This window comes from Danio rerio, chromosome 7, assembly GCF_052040795.2.
Source record: "Danio rerio strain M-AB ecotype USA chromosome 7, GRCz13ab, whole genome shotgun sequence".
Classification (NCBI taxonomy): Eukaryota; Metazoa; Chordata; class Actinopteri; order Cypriniformes; family Danionidae; genus Danio; species Danio rerio.
The window spans coordinates 2,839,962-2,858,208 of record NC_141027.1 but is presented as its reverse complement, the minus strand read 5'-3'; the positions used below and the strand labels follow the sequence as shown (position 1 = coordinate 2,858,208).

Below are 18,247 nucleotides of genomic sequence, written 5' to 3'. Positions count from 1 at the left end.
AGGCGCAAAGGCACCCTCCGCAAGTTTGGTGAAGACCCACGGAGACAGAGAGAGCCCGAAGTGGAGGACCTTGTATTGCCACGCTCAACCTTCGAGTGCAAACCGCAGAAACTGGCGGTGGCGTGTAAGAATGGAGACATGGAAATACGCATCCTTCAGGTCTATTGCTGCAAATCAATCCAGAGGCAGAACGCATCGGAGGATGCGCTTCTGCGTGAGCATTCTGAACGGCAGCTTGTGCAGACAGCGGTTCAAAACACGCAGATCTAGGATTGGTCGTGACCCACCGCTCTTTGGGTACGATGAAGTACGGGCTGTAAAACCCGCTCTCCATCTGGGCTGGAGGGACCGGGACGATTGCATCCTTCGCCAGGAGGACAGCAATCTCCTCTCGCAAGACAGGGGGCGGACAGGGGGCTGACCCTGGTAAAATACATGCCCGTGAACTAGGAGGGGCCGTTTCGCGAACTCAATTGAATAACCGAGTCTGATTGTGCGTATGAGCCACCGCGAAGGGCTGGCCCGCGCTAACCAGGCAGGCAGAGCTCTCGCTAATGGACTCATTGCTACAATCGTTGACGTACCAGCAGTGGGGCAGCGCAGAAGGGGTGTGCTGATCCGGGAAGCGCGAGCGTCCCGTGGAAGAGCTGGAGGAGAGTGATTCGCTCTCGCTCCACACCCTAACTCCGGAGAGGGGGCTCGAGGGTTGGGGGAAAGAAGACCGTCCCCCCAGCGCTCGTGAGCCGCTGGCGAAGCGCACAGAGCCTGCGAGCTTGGAAGCAGAGCGTCCCGGACTGGCAGGGTTCATTTTGTCACATCCGGGGAAGCAAAAAAGTGCTCTTTCATTGATGTTTTTGTGGCACTGAAAAGTACCATTGGAATTGGGGTCCCGCCCTCCGGCGGGGAAAGAGCAAATTTCCTCTTCTCCGGATGGCCTGTCTCAGGGACGCTTCACGGTCCGTTTACCGGATTTAACAGCGCTCTGGGCAGGGGGGGCTGCCTGCTTCCGAGGTGCTCGATGTGCCCACTTTGGCGGATGCTGAATAGATGACATTGCCCATCGCATCCGACTGCTCTCTCACCGCCTTGAATTCCTGGGTGAACTCACTGATGGTGTCGCCGAACAGGCCAGCCTGGGATATTGGGGAGTCAAGAAAGCGAACTTTGTCGACTTTGTGCATATCAGCCAGGTTTAGCCAGAGGTGGCGTTCCTGGACCACTAGTGTGGACATCGTCCTCCCCAACACACGACTTTCCGATGATCCGAATGAGCATAGTCGGTCGCGAACTCGTGTAACAAGCCTGGGTTGGTAGCGCTGGTAGGTGGCCATCGCGTGCAAGGTGGAAGCAGCCTGGCCCGCAACCTTGTAAGCTCTAGCTCTGAGGGAAGCAGATAACCTACAGGCTTTGGACGGGAGACGAGGTGGTCCTAGCCAAGAAGAGGCGCCACGCGGGCAAATATTGACCGCAATGGTGCGCTCAACCAGCGGGATCGCTTCAAAGCCCCTGGCCACTCCACCGTCAAGAGTGGTGAGGGCGGAGGGACACGCAGCACGGGCAGAGAAAGGTGCCCTCCAAGACTGCGTGAGCCTACTGTGCACTTCAGGGAAGAAGGGGACGAGCTTCGCCTTCTGGTCCTCTACATAGCACCCATCTAGTCAGTCCGGCCGCGGAGCTAGGGGATGAAGCATCTCTAACCCCACGGCCAAAGCATGGCTAACATTTCCGTATCAGGATTCGTTTTGACGGCGCTCACCTGCACGGAGCGGACAAGCGGTTCTGGATCATCGTCGGACAATGAAAGCCCACCCTCCGATGCCGCTGTGGACGTCTGATCTCCCGTGTCAGCGAGCGTGAGAGCTACCATCTGGTTGGACAGATCACTCCCCCTGCCCGAAGCTTGGATGGAGCGATTGGAGGAGCGGGAGGTCCGCGAGCCCATGGGCGGCAGATTATCTCCCACTGAAACCCTCAGATCTGCCCGAGTGCCCGCTGCAGAGCAGGGGACAGTTGGGGTGGTTAGCCCCTTTTTAAGGGCTAGCCGCGATCTTAATTGCGCAATGCTCATGGCATCACAGAGACGACATGGACCGCCCGCGAGCAGCGCATTAAGATGCTGGACCCCCAAACATGCAACGCAGTGATCGTGCCCATCATCCGGAGACAGGAAACCACCTCATCCAGAAACGCACAGTCGGAGCGCCATCCTGAAAAGGATGTGCTGCACGATTGTGTTGCTCTTTTAGGAAAATAAGCAACTTATACGCACCGCTCTGGAGGACCGGAACCAAAGAACAACTCAGGCAAGGGAGAATCCCAGCTCGACCGTCTGCCGCCGCGTGTACCCACTCTGGACCGGGAGAATTCTCATTCGCTCGAATTTGTTGTTGAAAGCAGAAGGAACCCTCATCGACTCAATCAGAAGGCTGTGAAGTCTCTGAAGCGAAAAGGATAGCGTGTGCTTGCTCCACCTATGCTTATATGCGGAGAAAATTGGCAATGAAGCACACGTGCATAAGCTTACGCTGCCAATTCATTGGCATTTTATTGGCCCGTTGTATACTCTTTCAGACAATTGGCTTTCTAAACGAAATCTCCCATTCATGGAATTATAATTAAAATCCACTAATAGCATTGGAGTTCCCCATCCGAAGGGGAACTATTATTTTGTTTGAAATGTTGGTGTGGTAAAGTGAGTTTATGGTTTGATTCATCATAAACATGATTCTTTTGAGTCAGTCTTAAATGAATGAATTTAATGAAATCCATGTATTTTTTTTTAATGAAACCCGTGCAAATGATTCACAAACTGCATAGATCTGGGTTTCGTTTCTCTAAATTGTCACACCTGCAACTTGAAGTAGGAGTGCAGTTTTCCCACCCACCGAATTAAGTGAAAGCAGCTTATTAATACATCTCCATAGTAACACATATAACCATATCCACAAGACAGGACATGCAAAGTAACCAGGATTAAAAGATTTGCTTTAAAGCCTGGTTTATACTTCTGCGTCAAGTGACCGGCGTAACTCACGGCACAGGCAACGCGCGCAGCTGTGCATTTATACTTTTGCACGCTGTCTCTGTTGGTCTGCATTAACACTTCTGAAATGCTAGTGGGCAGTGAGGTGTAAATGTTCCTCTGTGTCGAGTTTCTTCACTGGTGTTTTGCTTTTCTGAACACTTCCTGGATGTACAAGTGACTCAAACTCACTCATTTTGAGGCAGGAACCGGCGGACGTGCAACAACTTTTACCATGAGGTAAACACAGAACAAAACTTTCCATCCGGAGCTCCTTCACGGGACTCCACACTTGTAAACAATCGCTCACGCCATTCGCGCGGCTCTTTGTCTCGACCAGACTCGTCGGCGCTACCAAGCCGACCAATCACAGAGCTTGCGCTACGCGTTGTTGCGACAAGTAGTAGCATTTTTTGAGAGGTCCACGTCAGCGACGCCGACGGCCACGGCAAAGGACTATGCGTCAGCGCCATAGCATACGTCGGCGTTTGACGCAGAAGTATAAATCAGCCTTAAGTCTGTAATCAGCTGCACCTTAGGAAAGAGTTTCACAAGTTTAAAACATTTTTAATGCAGTGCATGTGTAACCGGTCTGCTTTCATTACTGGCCTCTGCGTTGTGTGTAAGGAAGACAAGGACACGCGCTACTTCATTCACTGGAGAAGGTTTATTCAAGCCCAACATGGACTGGCCACCATAGCTCTGTGGATTGACATCAAACAGTAGCTAAATCTCTTGTGGGTCATATAACAGCAGTATATTCCTGTATAACATAATGTCTATTAAATCACAGATTTACACTAATACAAAATGTATCACATCCACACGATACAACTACACATTCCTGATTCATCCACACTTAAATCATACAACAGAACATTGCAATACATCTAAACAGTACAAACAGCATTAAATGGAAACATTTTATACACTTTAGATACTTAATTTACTCAGAAAACGAGGAGCTCAGCAAAACACCTGCCTCTCCCCAGCCAGTGCAAAGTAAACTGGCGAGAGGCGCTCGAGTAATCTAAAATGGCGTCGACGCGCTGCCGAAATCAAAATTCTAAATAAAAGTCTCAATACTAAATTCACATATATTGGATAGAAAATGTCAAAATAAAATCAATAAAACATTGAAAAAGATTTTAATGAAAAAGACAATATTACAGGTGATATTATAACCCGTTACACATGTTTGTAATAAAATCAGTAAAATCTCTGTGCAATTCATCCCCACAGCCACATGTCAGTACAATTATGAAAGAAGACGCTTCAATTCCAGTTTTTGTATGCTGAATTAGGTATATTTTGTATCTATGTATAATTGTACATTTTTAATATCCATACAGCAGTGTATATTAACATTTAGTTAGTTAATGTAGTTAATTTAAGTGCAGTTTAATTTTTTACTGCTGAAAGTCCAAACACTAAGCAATCCATCGATGTGCAAATCCACAAGTCCCAAACCAAGCAAGCCAGTGGTGAATGTGACGAGGAACAAATTTCACCAACTGATAAAAGTGAAGGGAAAAACCTTGACAGAAGCCAGGCTCAGTTAGGCACGACAATTTCTCCTCTGGCCAAACTTCCTGTGCAAAGCTGCAGTCTAGTTTTTTCATCCTTATTATTGCAAAAGTGGATTTGGACAAGACCTTATTGCTTTTGCACCATCCGCTGTAGACAAAAGGACAATCAACGTATCAAACTTTCCAGAATAGAGCTGAAGGATAAAATCACATGTGATTGTCATGCATAATGGTATGTGCAGTTGTCTATAAACCTGGCTCTGTAATAAGCTGTGAATCTGTAGCAGCATTTGCTGCAGCATTTACAACACAAAGCCATAGTTCTCTGCCAAACTATGCAAAATATTGCATTTGAAATCATCATGCAATGGTCAAACATGCTAAACCAATTGCAAAAAAAACATTTGACAGCAGTTTGTGTCTTTTTTGTGAAACACGGCTCTTTGTAGTAAATGTTGCTAATGTTAAACCTGAAAGCATGTGCCAACACCACATAGGACATTTTTACTCAAAACTTGCTTCATAGCTTCAGTTGAATGTTTGAATGAAGTCCTTCTGTGAAATGGTGTGACTTCTTTCATAATTCAGTATTATAATAAGCAGTGACAAAGATGCTGTATCATTACATACTTTATAATCAACAAAATAATAAAAAAAATCTCAGATAAACCATATGTTGTTGTGGTCAGTTGTTTATTAATCCAGTTGAATCAAATGAAAGCAGTTTAATCTTCTGTTTACCCTACAAATTTTAAAAGAATTCCCAAAGACTGGTATTTGTTTAGGTTTTATAGGGGCTTATTTAGTCTGCATTCCATTCCAATTATTTATACCTTTCACTCACTAACTTCTCTCCATCTTGTTCTCTCAGATGTACATCATTAATTTTGTCACACAAATGTCCACTTCTGGTAGAGAATCTGAATGGGTTTAAATGGAGTGCCCTAAACCTTGAGCACTTGGGAACTACACTGTTATGATGGCACAATCACGTTGCATTCTGGGACAAATAGGTGTTGGAGTGGATATATGAAGCTGATCAGCACACTCCCTCTGTCAAAATCAAGGGTATATCTATGTAAACATAACTTTTTCACTTAATGAAGTGAAATGTATATTAAAATGGTGTTGGGGACTCCTCCAAGGGAACAAGTGAAGGGAAATTTGCGATTGCATGTCTAAAAGTGGAGTGGAATGCAGCCTAGGTTGTTCTGTGTGACTCTACTGATCATATGATCATATTTTCCTCCCATTGTGTCCAAGGCCATTTCTTTTGCTAAATCACAAATGCAATTTTATGTAGATATAACATTCATATCAAATCCAGAACATGGAACAACAATCATAACTCATAATAATAAATAATATGTTAAGGGAACTTTTATACTTTTAATTAAATTGCACAAGGTATCTGGGTAATTGGATGGCCAATAATGTTTTGAACTTACATAACATGTTGATAATAAACCATTTTGTTTTGTTTTTTGCAGATCCCATCATAACATCACACCATTGACTCCAGGTCCTCCAAAGCTCCACCTTCTGAACACAGAAAGAACATTTTTTAATCAAAAAAACATCAAGAAATGGACATATGGACCGAGAGACAAAAACAAACAGAACAAGGTTATACTGATGTTGGGGGACACCGGAGCTGGGAAAACAACACTCATCAACACCATGATCAATCACTTACTGGGGGTGAAGTTTGAGGACCAAGAGTTTTATCAAATCACTGAAGAAACTGATGAACTTTTACAGACCTCTGAGATCACAGTTTATGAGGTGTTTGTTGAAGAAAACCCAACATCTCTGACCATCATCGACACTCCAGGTTATGCACACACTGAAGGATACAAAAAAGACAAAGAAGTTGCTGAATACCTAGCTAAATTATTTGCAGATGAGGATGGGATTCACTATATTGACGCAGTGTGTTTTGTGATGAAGGCATCTCAGAATCGACTCTCTGGAAAAGAGTTTTACATCTTTCACTCAGTTCTGTCTCTGTTTGGTAGAGATATCGAGAACAACATAGTGTTTCTGCTCACTCATTCAGATGGAGGACCACCAGCAGATGCTCTTAATGCCATTGATAAAGCAGAAATACCCTGCAGAAGAGATGAAGACAATGAACCTGTTCACTTCTTATTCAACAACAGACAGAAAGAGAAGAGAGACAAACAGTATGAGCAAAAGTTTAAAGCATCCTGGGAAATGGGGGAGAGAAGCATGAATGAGTTCTTCACACTACTGGAAGAAAAGAACAGAAAAAGTGTTCAGATGACATTAGATGTTCTGCAGGAGCGAACACGACTGGAGGCCTGTGTCTGTAATCTGAAGGATCGAATCACTGAGAACGAGCTAAAAATAAAAGAACTGAGTGAGATTCAGGAAGCCCTCAGACAGAACAGAGACAAGATCAAAAACTGTGAAAACTTTGTTATTACAGGGGAGAAATGTGTCAAAGAAAAAGTCCTCATTGAAAATGAGTGGTGGTGGAACAGCAATGTGACCTGCTGCACTGTCTGTGAGGAAAACTGCCATGAATGGGGCTGCTGGTGGGTGAATGATCTCTCATGGTGTTCAGCCATGAGAAACAACTACTGCACTATGTGCACAGGAAAGTGTCATTACAGCAAACACATCAAGGAGAACAAAAAATATAAGATGACCACAAAAACATCTGAAAAGTCATTTGTTGACTTTCAACAGGAGTATGAATCCACTGGTACAAAAAGTGATGACAAAACATATGAAACCATTAAAACGGAGCATGACAATTTTGTGAAAGAGTCTGAAAGTATAACAAAAATAGAAGAAAAAGTTAAACGTGATCTGGAAAAGATAAAAAATGAAAAGTCAAACATGCTGGTTGAAACTTATCAGAGCATCATGATTCTGTCAAAGATAGCATTAAAAGCAGACAGCGCTTTCACTCTTCAGCATCTGGATTTCCTGATTCCCAGACTGAAGGAGGAAAAGGAAAATGAGGAATGGGTGAAGAACCTGGAGGATCTGAAGAAAGCTGCAAATGAACTGAAAAACGCGAGTGCTTTACAATATCTATCCGACTTTCATGATTCATTAATTCAACTATAGGAGTAAATCGCACATTTTCTTTTAAGACAAGAACACAAGACAAATCACAAGACAAAAACATAAGAAGAGCTGCTGATTAATAAGGGAGTAAAGTCAACCGCTCAAACAAATGACTGTACATAATAAAATTACTTTATACAGTATATACTTTTAGACACATTTAGTAATTTAGTAGTATTGGTGGGATATGAATGATTGACAGTCATTAAGGATGGATTTTACTTAGCAGGAATTTTGACCTGCAATAAATCATTGAAACATTCTAATCTGAAGCAAGGATCTGCAAGAATGGCACAAACGTTTTGTTTTCACCCCCAAACCCAGGTGTTTGATCCTTGATGACATTAGAAAAAGTCCAACAGGGACCTTCGGTGTACATCTTTCAAGAATGGCTGCATATTTCATCAGCTCGGCCAATTTGCACAAAATCTCCAACCCAGATCTAGACATTGACAACATTTAAGTGTTGATAGAGTTATGTCTATGGCAACTATAGAGACAAGGGGAAAAAAGAAGAATCTAAAAAAACATAAAAACAACCCAAATATACTTGAACAAAGCAGAATGAGCGACGATGGTTTTTCACTGATTGAATGCATTAAGTGACTGACCTGGAGAAAAACAGGCAGGAAGCACTGTACACCTGTGGATGGGTCACACTGAAAATTCCTATTCAAGCAAGAGATAAAAAGTGGGATTCATGTAATTCTTAAAAATTGGATTGACATCTTTAAAATTTGTAATCTAAAGGACTAAAGATGAAAGTATTAAAATGGGCTCCTTATAATTATTATCTTGAGCCAAATACTTCAGTTATGTGTTTTAAAATATAGTGTAAAAATATAGGATTACATCTCTGCTCAAATATGGTCCAATTACTTTTATTCTGTAAAAGAAAGTTTAATTTAGATGTCGAGAATTCCTTCAGAGATCTTCAGCTCCGTCAATATTTATGCGAAAATCAAAAAAGACACCGATAGAGATACAAATAAGAGAGCGCTCTGGTTACTAAAGTAACCCTCGTTCCCCGAGGAGGGTAGTGGTCCGAAGAGCATAGTCGGATGCAGTGAGAAAGCCTATAAGCCTGGGTTAGACCCACCCTCGTGCAGCTCGGCCAGCGCCTGCGCTTGGTAGCGCTGGTAGGTGGCCATCACGTGCAAGGCGGAAGCAGCCTGGCCCGCAGCCTTGTAAGCTCTAGCTCCGAGGGAGGCAGATAACTTACAGGCTTTGGACGGGAGACGAGGCGGACCCCGCCAAGAAGAGGCACCATGCGGACAAAGATTGACCGCAATCGTGCGCTCAACCTGAGGAATCGCTTCATAGCCCCTGGCTGCTCCACCATCAAGAGTGGTTAGGGCGGAGGGACATGCAGTACGAGCAGAAAAAAGTGCCCTCCAAGACTGCGTGAGCCTACTGTACACCTCTGGGAAGAAGAGGACGAGAGGCATTGGAGGCTTTGCCCTCTGGTCCTCTACGTAGCACCCATCTAGTCAGTCCAACTGTGGAGCTGGGCGATAAACCATCTCCAACCCATGGCCGAAGCAGTCTAGGAAAGCATGGCTAACATGTCCGTTTCAGGATCCATTTTGACAGCGCTCACCTGCCCGGAGGGGGCGAGCGGGTCTGGATCATCATCGGACAATGAAAGCCCACCCTCCAATGCCGCGGTGGACGTCTGGTCTCCGGTGTCATCGAGCGTAAGGGCTACCATCTGTTAGACGGATCAATTTCCCCGCCTGAAGCTTGGATGGAGCGCTTGGAGAAGCGGGAGGTCCGCGGGCCCGTGGGTGACGGATTATCACTCGCTGAAACCCTCAGATCTGCCCGAGTGCCCGCTGCAGAGCAGAGGACAACTGGGGTGGTTCGCCCTTTTGCAAAGGCTAGCCGCGATCTTTACTGCGCAACAGTCATGGCGTGCCCATCATTCGAGGACAAGAAACCACAGCATCCAGAAACGCACAGTCGGAGCGCCGTCCTGAAAAATACGTGCTGCACGACTGTGTTGCTCTTTCTGTGAAGTTTGCAACTTTATACGCACCGCTCTGGAGGACCGGACCCAAAGAACGCCAGGCAAGGGAGAAACCCAGCTCGACCGTCTGCCGCTGTGTGTACACACTCTGGACCGGGAGAATGCTCTCGTTCGCTCGGAATCGCTGGATCACAGCAGGAGGAACCCTCATCGACTCTCTCAGAAGGCTGTAATTGTCTCTGAAGCGAAAAGGATAGCGTGTGCTTGCTCCACCTGTGCTTATATGCGGAGATAATTGGCAATGAAGCACACGTACGCAAGCTTACGCTGCCAATTCATTAGCATTTCATTGGCCCGTTCCATATTCTTTCAGACAATTGGCTTTCTGAACCAAAACCTCCAATTCGTGAATTTATAGTTAAAACCCACCAATAGCATTGAAGTTCCCCATCCGAAGGGTTGTAGTTCCTCCTCAGCCAAACTGATGTCATGAACAATATCTAAAATACATACAGCACTGATGGATTTACATTTACTATATTATGCCAATGGTTCTTTGGTTAAAGAACAAAACAAATATATGTACAGAATAATTCATGCTTCAAGTAAAAAAAGGTTACTAGTTGGTATAACCCTAAACCACCACAAACAGAGATTGAATTGAAAAAAAAAAAAAATATCTAAAAATAAATTGTATTAAAGTTACATTGTGTGAATTATATTATTTAGAGACATATCTGTTCACTTGTGGTCCAAATGTATGGAGTATTTAAATGCTATTCAACCTAATATGTTTCTTTTGTAAAACCTTAAGATTTATACCCGATTATAAATGTTATGTCTGCTTTACTTGTTTTCTGTAAATTTGGTATAGATGGAAGATGGTGTAAAAGCATATATTACTTTGTTATTGTCATGAGGAATTGTGCAGTTTTTTCTTTCCCTGATTATGGAATTAAATTGGGAGATACTGTAAATTTGATAAATACCAAACAGATGTTTTGAATTCATAATTTCTGTATTGTCTTCTTATTCATTAAGTTTTGATTATTTCTGGATTCTCCTGAAATCATGATGTTTATCAGAAAGCTGGTGTTACCACTATACTTTTAATTAGGATAGCCAAACTAAAGATTTGTGTTTCTTGTTTTATTGAATCATTTATTGGTAACAATTGAACATGCGTATCTAAAACGTCATGAAAGTCAATAAACATGTATACTTCAATCATGGCATGAAACCATGAGTGTGAAAAAAAAAACTGTATGCATGCTTATAAAAAAGTAATTATATAAATGGTATTTTTCAAATGTTTTTATAAAATATAAATTCTATACAGTTAAAAAACGCTTTAAATCAAAAATGTTAGAATCATACTTCAAGTTTTTTGGCTTAATTTTCCACTACAGTTTAGTACCTGCGTGGGTGCTGTTGCTACATTACCACTGATTTTATTCCCTCATCAGGATAATTGCCTCTCTGGCTCCACCGCTAACTGTACTACAAATAAAAATAAAAAATACTAATGTTTTGCTTCTTATGCTGTGTTCACACCAGATGTGGAACGCTCGGATAAATCACGATATTCGTGCGTAAATTGCCACGTGAACATTTGAGTTTACTCGCTTCATTTGCGTGTCAAATCTACTTCATTCGTGTGTCATCTTCACTTCAGAACAGACGTGGATTCGCGTGATGGGCAGGGCTTCTGTCTGCCCGGTGACTCTAGCTTGGTTGCTAAATGGCTAACATGTATTTTATGAAGAAAATAACAGTGTTTTTGTGTTTTATGAAGGCTGAAAAACAGCGTCGATACGTTTAGGGTCGTGTCTGAGTGCACTAGATTCTTTCAGAGGTGCAGCAGCTCTGTGAGCTCATAAACTCCTCCAGAAACTGAACCCGGATGACGGAGGCTTTCAGCGGTGCTTCTGACTGAGCCCAGCCTAGTTTGATGACTTACTGTCAGTGTCGCCTGGAGGATTTCCCCTGGGACTCCAACAACAGGTTCTACGTCACAATCACGCCCCCACAAGAGCAAGCTTCTAATTGGTTAATGTGGCTCGAATGTCCGCTGAAGTTCAGATATTCGATCTCAATTGATTCACACGAAACGCGTTAAAACGCTCAATTCGCGCCACGCCATTCGCGTCATTCACGCAGCGCTGTTAACCTTTCCTGCTCTGTCCCTTTGCTGTATTAGAAATAGCAAGGGAGATTCACTTATAACTCCAGGGCCGAATAATATTAGTTTCAGGGTTAACTCCCTCCTCCTTTCGTTGCAGCCGGTGAATAAATGAGGACACATTTAACTTGGTCCAATTATTTATTACTATCTGTGTGGTACAACTAAATCAGACCATAAAAAGGGAACATCAGTGAACAACTGTCTCATTACGAAAAACTGCTCCTCTCTCCCTCTCTCTCCCTCCGCTTCACACACCCAAACACAAACTGCAGCCCCGCCCCTTAAAGGACTCGTACATTTTACAACAGCGCCATTCGCGTGTATTGCGCCGCAGGATGTCTATTCGCGCGTTTGCATTGACTTAACATGTAAATCACTAGCGGTTGTCGCGCGTTCCGCCTCTGGTGTGAATGCAGCATTCCACTTTACAGACCTGAAACGTACCTACAGCACTTATTCATTGTTGCTCTTATAGTTGTGTAAGTTGCTTCCTTGTCCTCATTTGTAAGTCGCTTTGAATAAAAGCGTCTGCTAAATGACTAAATGTAAATGAGATTCCACAATATTCACTTTAAAGGGCCATGAAACCCCCTTGTTTCAGCAGGGTGTTTTCACACCTCTACTTTGGAGAAAGTCAGAAAAGTGGGCGTGTCCAGCTCTGTTTAGGGGGAGAGTCGAAGGAACTAAAGTGGGAGGGTGGGGTAGTGTCTATTTGGGCACGCGCGAGTTTCAGAGTCAAAATACACAGACAGGAGAAAGTGATGGTGTTTACATGGACATCTGTAGTCAAATTATTTGCCAAATTATTAAATGGTGGACTTTAACTGCAGTTTGGCTCTTTCATTCAGGGAATTCATTCATGTCCCTCGCGACAAACGAGATATTTGATTCGAGGATCTGCTCTAAGCGTGTATTTTTCATGCAATGTTTGATACCGCACGGCGAATGAGAGAAAAAAACCCTCCGCATTTCCCGGAAACTTAGATGCACACGGCAGGTAGTGTCAGAAAGCCGCGTGTGTTATTCCGGTCACAAAATGCGGTAAAAACCCTACACGAGGTTAAAGTTTGGTTGTGGTGCTAACATGTTTACACTCAGTGCAATAGTTAGTTCGATACGAACAAACTGAATAAACAAAGAGCACTGGTCGCTCACTTACCAAATCTGTAGAGACAGGACAATCACCAGCAACTAGAGCCGCGTCTTTATTAAGAGGAGACGACAAGCGAATCCGGATCTCAGCGTTTGCAGATGAGAACAGCTCTCAGGTAAACAATAATCCTCCTTAGACACGTAAGTTATTGTTGTCGAGCGTCGCGTACACTGTTAATCCACACGTGACTCCAGCTGAGCTCTCACAGAGAGAAAATGAAAACAAAACTTAACGGCAGCAAACTTTAAAAGCAACACTTCACGCTTGTTTTGCCAACACAACGTGGCATCTCTGTGGTGTAAACACGGTGACACTAATGAATATTAATGAAGTTGCACAATAGAGCGCGCTGATTGGTTTGAACCAAGCCTTACACATGCATTAATGTATCACACTGTAAGACGTAATAAGACACACTCTGGCACAGACGTCCAGTCTGCACGCTGGAATACACGCTATTATGTCATGACCGTGACGCAGCTTCAAAAATTCATTTCAAACCGGAAGTACGAATTTGCTTGAATTAACGCAAAAACAACCAATTTACACTTTTTAGTGAAATATAGGTGTCCTAATAGTGTTTTTAGCAGTGGTGTTTCATGACCCTTTAAAATGAATTTAAAATGGAAAGGTTAAACCACCAGAATAATTACCACAATTACTGAAAATGACTTTGTCCTCCACTGATTTAGTGTTACTTGAGTATATTTCTTGAGGAAAGTATTCTTTAAGGAATGACAAATAATAAAAATAAAGCCTTTGAGTAATGTCTCAAATACATCAAACATTAATTAAAAAACATGACAATGAAAACATTTATACAACTGCTTATGAAAAAAAATGGACTGATGAGTTAAACAGTGCAAAATCATAACATAAACCGTACTCATCAACAATGATTATTATGGTGCAGTAATTTACTTTTTTCTTAAGTAGACAACCCTCTAAACAAATAAAGTGAAACAACCTTAAAGTAGTGTTTCTGCTTCAGTCCTCATCTAATTAATTGCATATGTAATATTCAAGAAGGATTTTTAAAATAAGTGATTTATTATCACTTTAGTTTAGGTCTTCTACTAAAAATCTATTACCCTCTATGATGGCAAAGTGCCCTGTGGCCAAAGTATGGCCACAGGCTTCCTCCACCTGTGGCTATAAATTGGCTCTTGGCTCCTTGAACATTGTATTAGATCCTCAGTGATTTTCATATTTTATTGATTAAGAACCTTTTTTTTTTTGGCATAATTTCAAATGAAAACCCCTGTTGTGCACGCTAGGAATTGCACAGTGATATGGTGTAGTGATAAGGAAACTAGAACGTTTTTCAATCTTGGACCCAAACTGTGAGCAATATCCACTGTGTTGCTCATTCAAACTGATCAAGTCATTTGGTTACTTATTTTAACAAATACACATACATCACTATTTTGAAAGACACTGTATACTGTATAACTGCATGTTGCTGTTTTTATACTGTGTAACTTATACACAGCCTAACAGTGTTAATTTTGACAGCAAATTCTGATTTAGTCTTAGTCTTTGGAATAATACACCATTTAGTTTTAGTCCTATTTTAGTCATCTGAAATCTTTTAGTCTTAGTCTAGTTTAGTTGACTAAATATTATAAGAGTTTTAGTCTTAGTTTAGTCTTAAGTCTATTAGTCTTAGTCTAGTTTTAGTAGACCAAATATTAGCAGATTTTTCTCCATAATTCATGTAATTGTAAGTATAATACAATATATGGAAGCATATATAGAATACAGGCACATATCTAATTGTTGTAATAAAAAACATTTTATTACATGTCAAAAACATGAGTCTTTTTCACAAAAAAATAACCACAAGAGCTGCTCTCCCTGAACAATATACATGCTCCCTGAAAAAGATATGCATTGTCTCTAAATTATATGAAACGCATATGACATTCTTTTAAGATAAAGTACAGCATTATTGAAATAGTAAACCAATGAACTTACTGTCTTTTACAGTCTTTGCAAAATCAAAAGCATAAAGAAATATAAAGTGCAATTCTCAAAAATTAAAATAACTGGTTGTAATGCCACATCACAAGGTATCTAAATACAAAAAATAAACACTACTGTAAATTTCCATGTACCTCAAGAGAAGTTAAATAACTTCTAAGACACAATGCCTTGCTACTCTGTAAAATCAACAAGATTTTGAACAGAACAAATTAGTGCAATTCTTAAATGTAGAACAAAAGATGTATTGACTGCAATGCCACACAATGCCAAAGAAATAGTCCTTAAAGTTCAAGTAAATAAAAACTCCTCTCTGCTCTCTCAGCAGTGAAAATCCAGGTAAATCACATTAAACAAACAAACAAACAAATAACAAAAACATACAACTATGTAAGCATCATTTTCTTCATTAGCGGTTACCGTCCTGTGTAAATTGTATACTACTACAGGAAATGTTGCAATAGTGAATACAATATTTCTATTTGTTTCTGTTCATCTTAAGGAAAGCACTTCGCTCCAATGTGACCCTTCCTCTGTTGCGCCGTCCTCTTGTGAGGTCACCTGTGATGCTAAATACCCTCTCTGCAAAAGCTTGAGAAGCGGGCATAGCTAACAAGTCTAATGCAAAAGGTTTTAAACTGTGGTAAACACTGTCACTCTTTCCCAGCCAGAAGTCTGTTCCTGTGTCCTCAGTGATGGGATGGGAGAGTTCCTCCTTGTACTTGATGATCTGCTGCCTGATGCTGCTTGTGGAGGTTTTCTGTTTAGGCCTTGTGGTGCGGCATTTTGAGAGAAACCTAAACACCGGCTGCTTTGAGGATGGCGCTGCTTCTGGTTCCTCAATAACCTCCTCTTCATCATTTTCAGACTGGCCCTCCTGTTTTGTGCATTTGACTACATAGTCTTCTGCCTGCTTTAGCAGTTCCTGGATATTTCCATTAGCCACATCAACGTTAACAATGATTTCACAGACAGTTGGGTTAAGAAAGCAGGCAGCTGCTGCAAGTGGTGAAAACTTTTCATCAGTTGTATCCAAGATGCAAGCAAAACGCTGGTTCAGATTTGATCTCATCTTGTCTGCAAGAGTAGCGAGGTCTCTGTACCGAGTGTTCACTGCAAAGTCAGTTAGGTGGGTCAGCAGATCAAAGAGGGCAGGAACCACTAGAGACATAGATGTGGTGTCACTCTGAAGAGTTTTAGTGTGTTCTGCAAAAGGCAGCAATAGGTCATGTAATGAGGAAAGCTTTTGCCACTCACTAGTAAGCAAACTGTCCCATCCCATGTCATTTGAGATTTGACAGACTGCATCTTTGACTTTGAGGAGTCGTGTGATCATGTTAAATGTGCTTGACCAGCGTGTGGGGCAGTCATTTACAACAATAACACCACATTGGTCCAATAACTTTTGTGTTGCAACTGAGGACTTGCGAAAGAGCTTCACCACAGACCTAGCTTTATTGAGAACTCTTTTGACAGTTGTTTCTTTCTGCAACATGTGGACCACCAGTTGTATGGTATGCACAACACATGGTGTCCGGTCCAATTCCATGTCGACATGACGATACCTAACAATAAAAAAAAAGAGAATCAAATAAGTCTAAACCTAATAAAGTGGCTGCTGTGTATATGTGTATACTGTATATATCTAGTGTGTGGCAGGAAGTAATAATTTATGTGATGATTGACTCTCAGGAAAAAGAATAAAGTAAATATGGCTTACCGCTGGTCATCAATTTCAGAGTCACTTTCGATCGTGGACCCAGGGGAGTCGTCCTCAGAGCTGGTTTCTTCTGCTGTGGTGTTTTTAAAGGCTGCCACCATGTTACTCCCATTGTCCGTTATTACCGTCAGGATCTTCTCCTTTGGTATGGTCCACTCTTGCATGCATTTGTCCACACATGCCTTAATAGCCTGTGCAGTGTGTGGGTGACCTACTTGTTGAAGGGCCAACAATATGTGTGCAGGTTTACTTTTTTCAACACAAAAGTAGCATGCACTTATAGCAAGGAATGAGACTGTCAATCCTTTTTTTGTCCACAAGTCAAGGCCAATGGATACTTTCCGGGCAGTAGCCTGACTCTCTCTGAACTTCTGTCTTTCATGTTCATACTGTGTTTCAATTAAATTGCTAATTTTAGTTTTCTTTGGAACTGTTAGTCTCCCATCTATCATCCCCATCATTAGCACAAAGTCCTCATTCTCAATTGTTGTGAGTGGTAAACCTGTCCGTCCAATCCATCTAGCTATGGCCTGCTCCTTGGTCTGTTGTTCCTTTGATTCAGTCTTGTACTTTGAAGACCTTAGGAAATCTGAGATGGCCTGCTGCTGTGTTGTACTAGTAGCATCACTAGCTTTATTTCCACCTGGCCCATGGTCATCAGACATCTTCTGTATCTATGAGGATATATAAATGATATACAAAGTTGTGATATTTTCTTCTTTCTTGCCATATAACACACACACACACACACACACCTTTTGTCAAGTCATATATAACACCACAACATCTATTATAATAGTACACATATTTATATTAATTAATTCAGCGAGACAATTCGTTTAATCAATACTATTCAAAGTTAATTTCCTTTTGCTTCAATTTTATTTCAAGTTTAGCAGAATCACGGTGGTTTATCTTATAGGATAACCTTAACGTTAGCGTTTATGCTTACCTTGGTGTGGATTTCTGGATGAGCCGTCTGTAAATGTCGCTTCAAGTTGGTGGTGTTTTTTCCAGCGATTTTTACTCCACATGGTTTACAGACGCTCTTGTTGTCCTTGTTGTCATATGTGAAGTTTGACCAGATGTCAATTCTTCGTTTTCGTCCTAGACCAAGCTCTGACATTTCTGTCTGTCTGTTTATGAGACGCTGCCCTCGGACCGAGTGAACAAAACTTTAGCGTGTTGCTAACGAGAAAAGTCAACTTAAATTAACCAACGCTTTGTAACCAAGTATAATGTGTAACTAAATATAATGTATAACAAACGTCATCATAACTTGAAAACCGCGGCTTTTGTTTTGAAAATGGCTTTGCCAAGATCAACCTGCCCTCAAAAGATTCGCTCTGATTGGATTTCCCCACAAAAGGGTAGTTCTTATTGGATCTCTTCTGCATTCGTCCCGCCCCAACATTTTCCTCTCGTTTTTATTCGTTGACTAAAGTGTCAGTTAAATTTCGTCATCGTCTTCGTCATCGTATCTGACTTTTTATTTAGTTTTTATTTAGTTTTCGTCTTTAAAAAATGTTTGTTGACGAATATTTTTCATCATAGTCTTCGTCAACGAAATTAACACTGCAGCCT

At 41.8% G+C, this 18,247-nt stretch overlaps 2 protein-coding genes across 3 annotated transcripts in view; one reads left to right on the top strand and one right to left on the bottom strand.

Annotated features, from left to right (window-relative positions):
- zgc:171695 overlaps positions 1–10,635 on the top strand; it is a 34,455-nt gene extending 23,820 nt beyond the window's left edge. Inside the window, exon 2 of one of the 2 annotated variants that reach the window (XM_087258533.1) lies at positions 6,042–10,635. In XM_087258533.1, coding sequence (XP_087114659.1) covers positions 6,187–7,653 — 1,467 coding nt within the window. In that variant the 5' untranslated portion in view covers positions 6,042–6,186 and the 3' untranslated portion in view covers positions 7,654–10,635. The remainder of the gene's footprint in view (positions 1–6,041) is intronic. The other variant, NM_001105149.2, reaches the window with a different exon arrangement.
- Positions 10,636–14,733: 4,098 nt separating this feature from the next.
- Positions 14,734–17,986, bottom strand: LOC100334312 (zinc finger BED domain-containing protein 4-like). The gene is made up of 3 exons (XM_087260280.1): positions 17,616–17,986; positions 16,664–17,337; positions 14,734–16,508 (listed from the first exon to the last, which is right to left on the bottom strand). Exons 1-3 carry the CDS (start codon positions 17,787–17,789, stop codon positions 15,422–15,424), a joined length of 1,935 nt encoding a protein of 644 aa, XP_087116406.1. The 5' UTR covers positions 17,790–17,986; the 3' UTR covers positions 14,734–15,421.
- Positions 17,987–18,247: the final 261 nt, after the last annotated feature.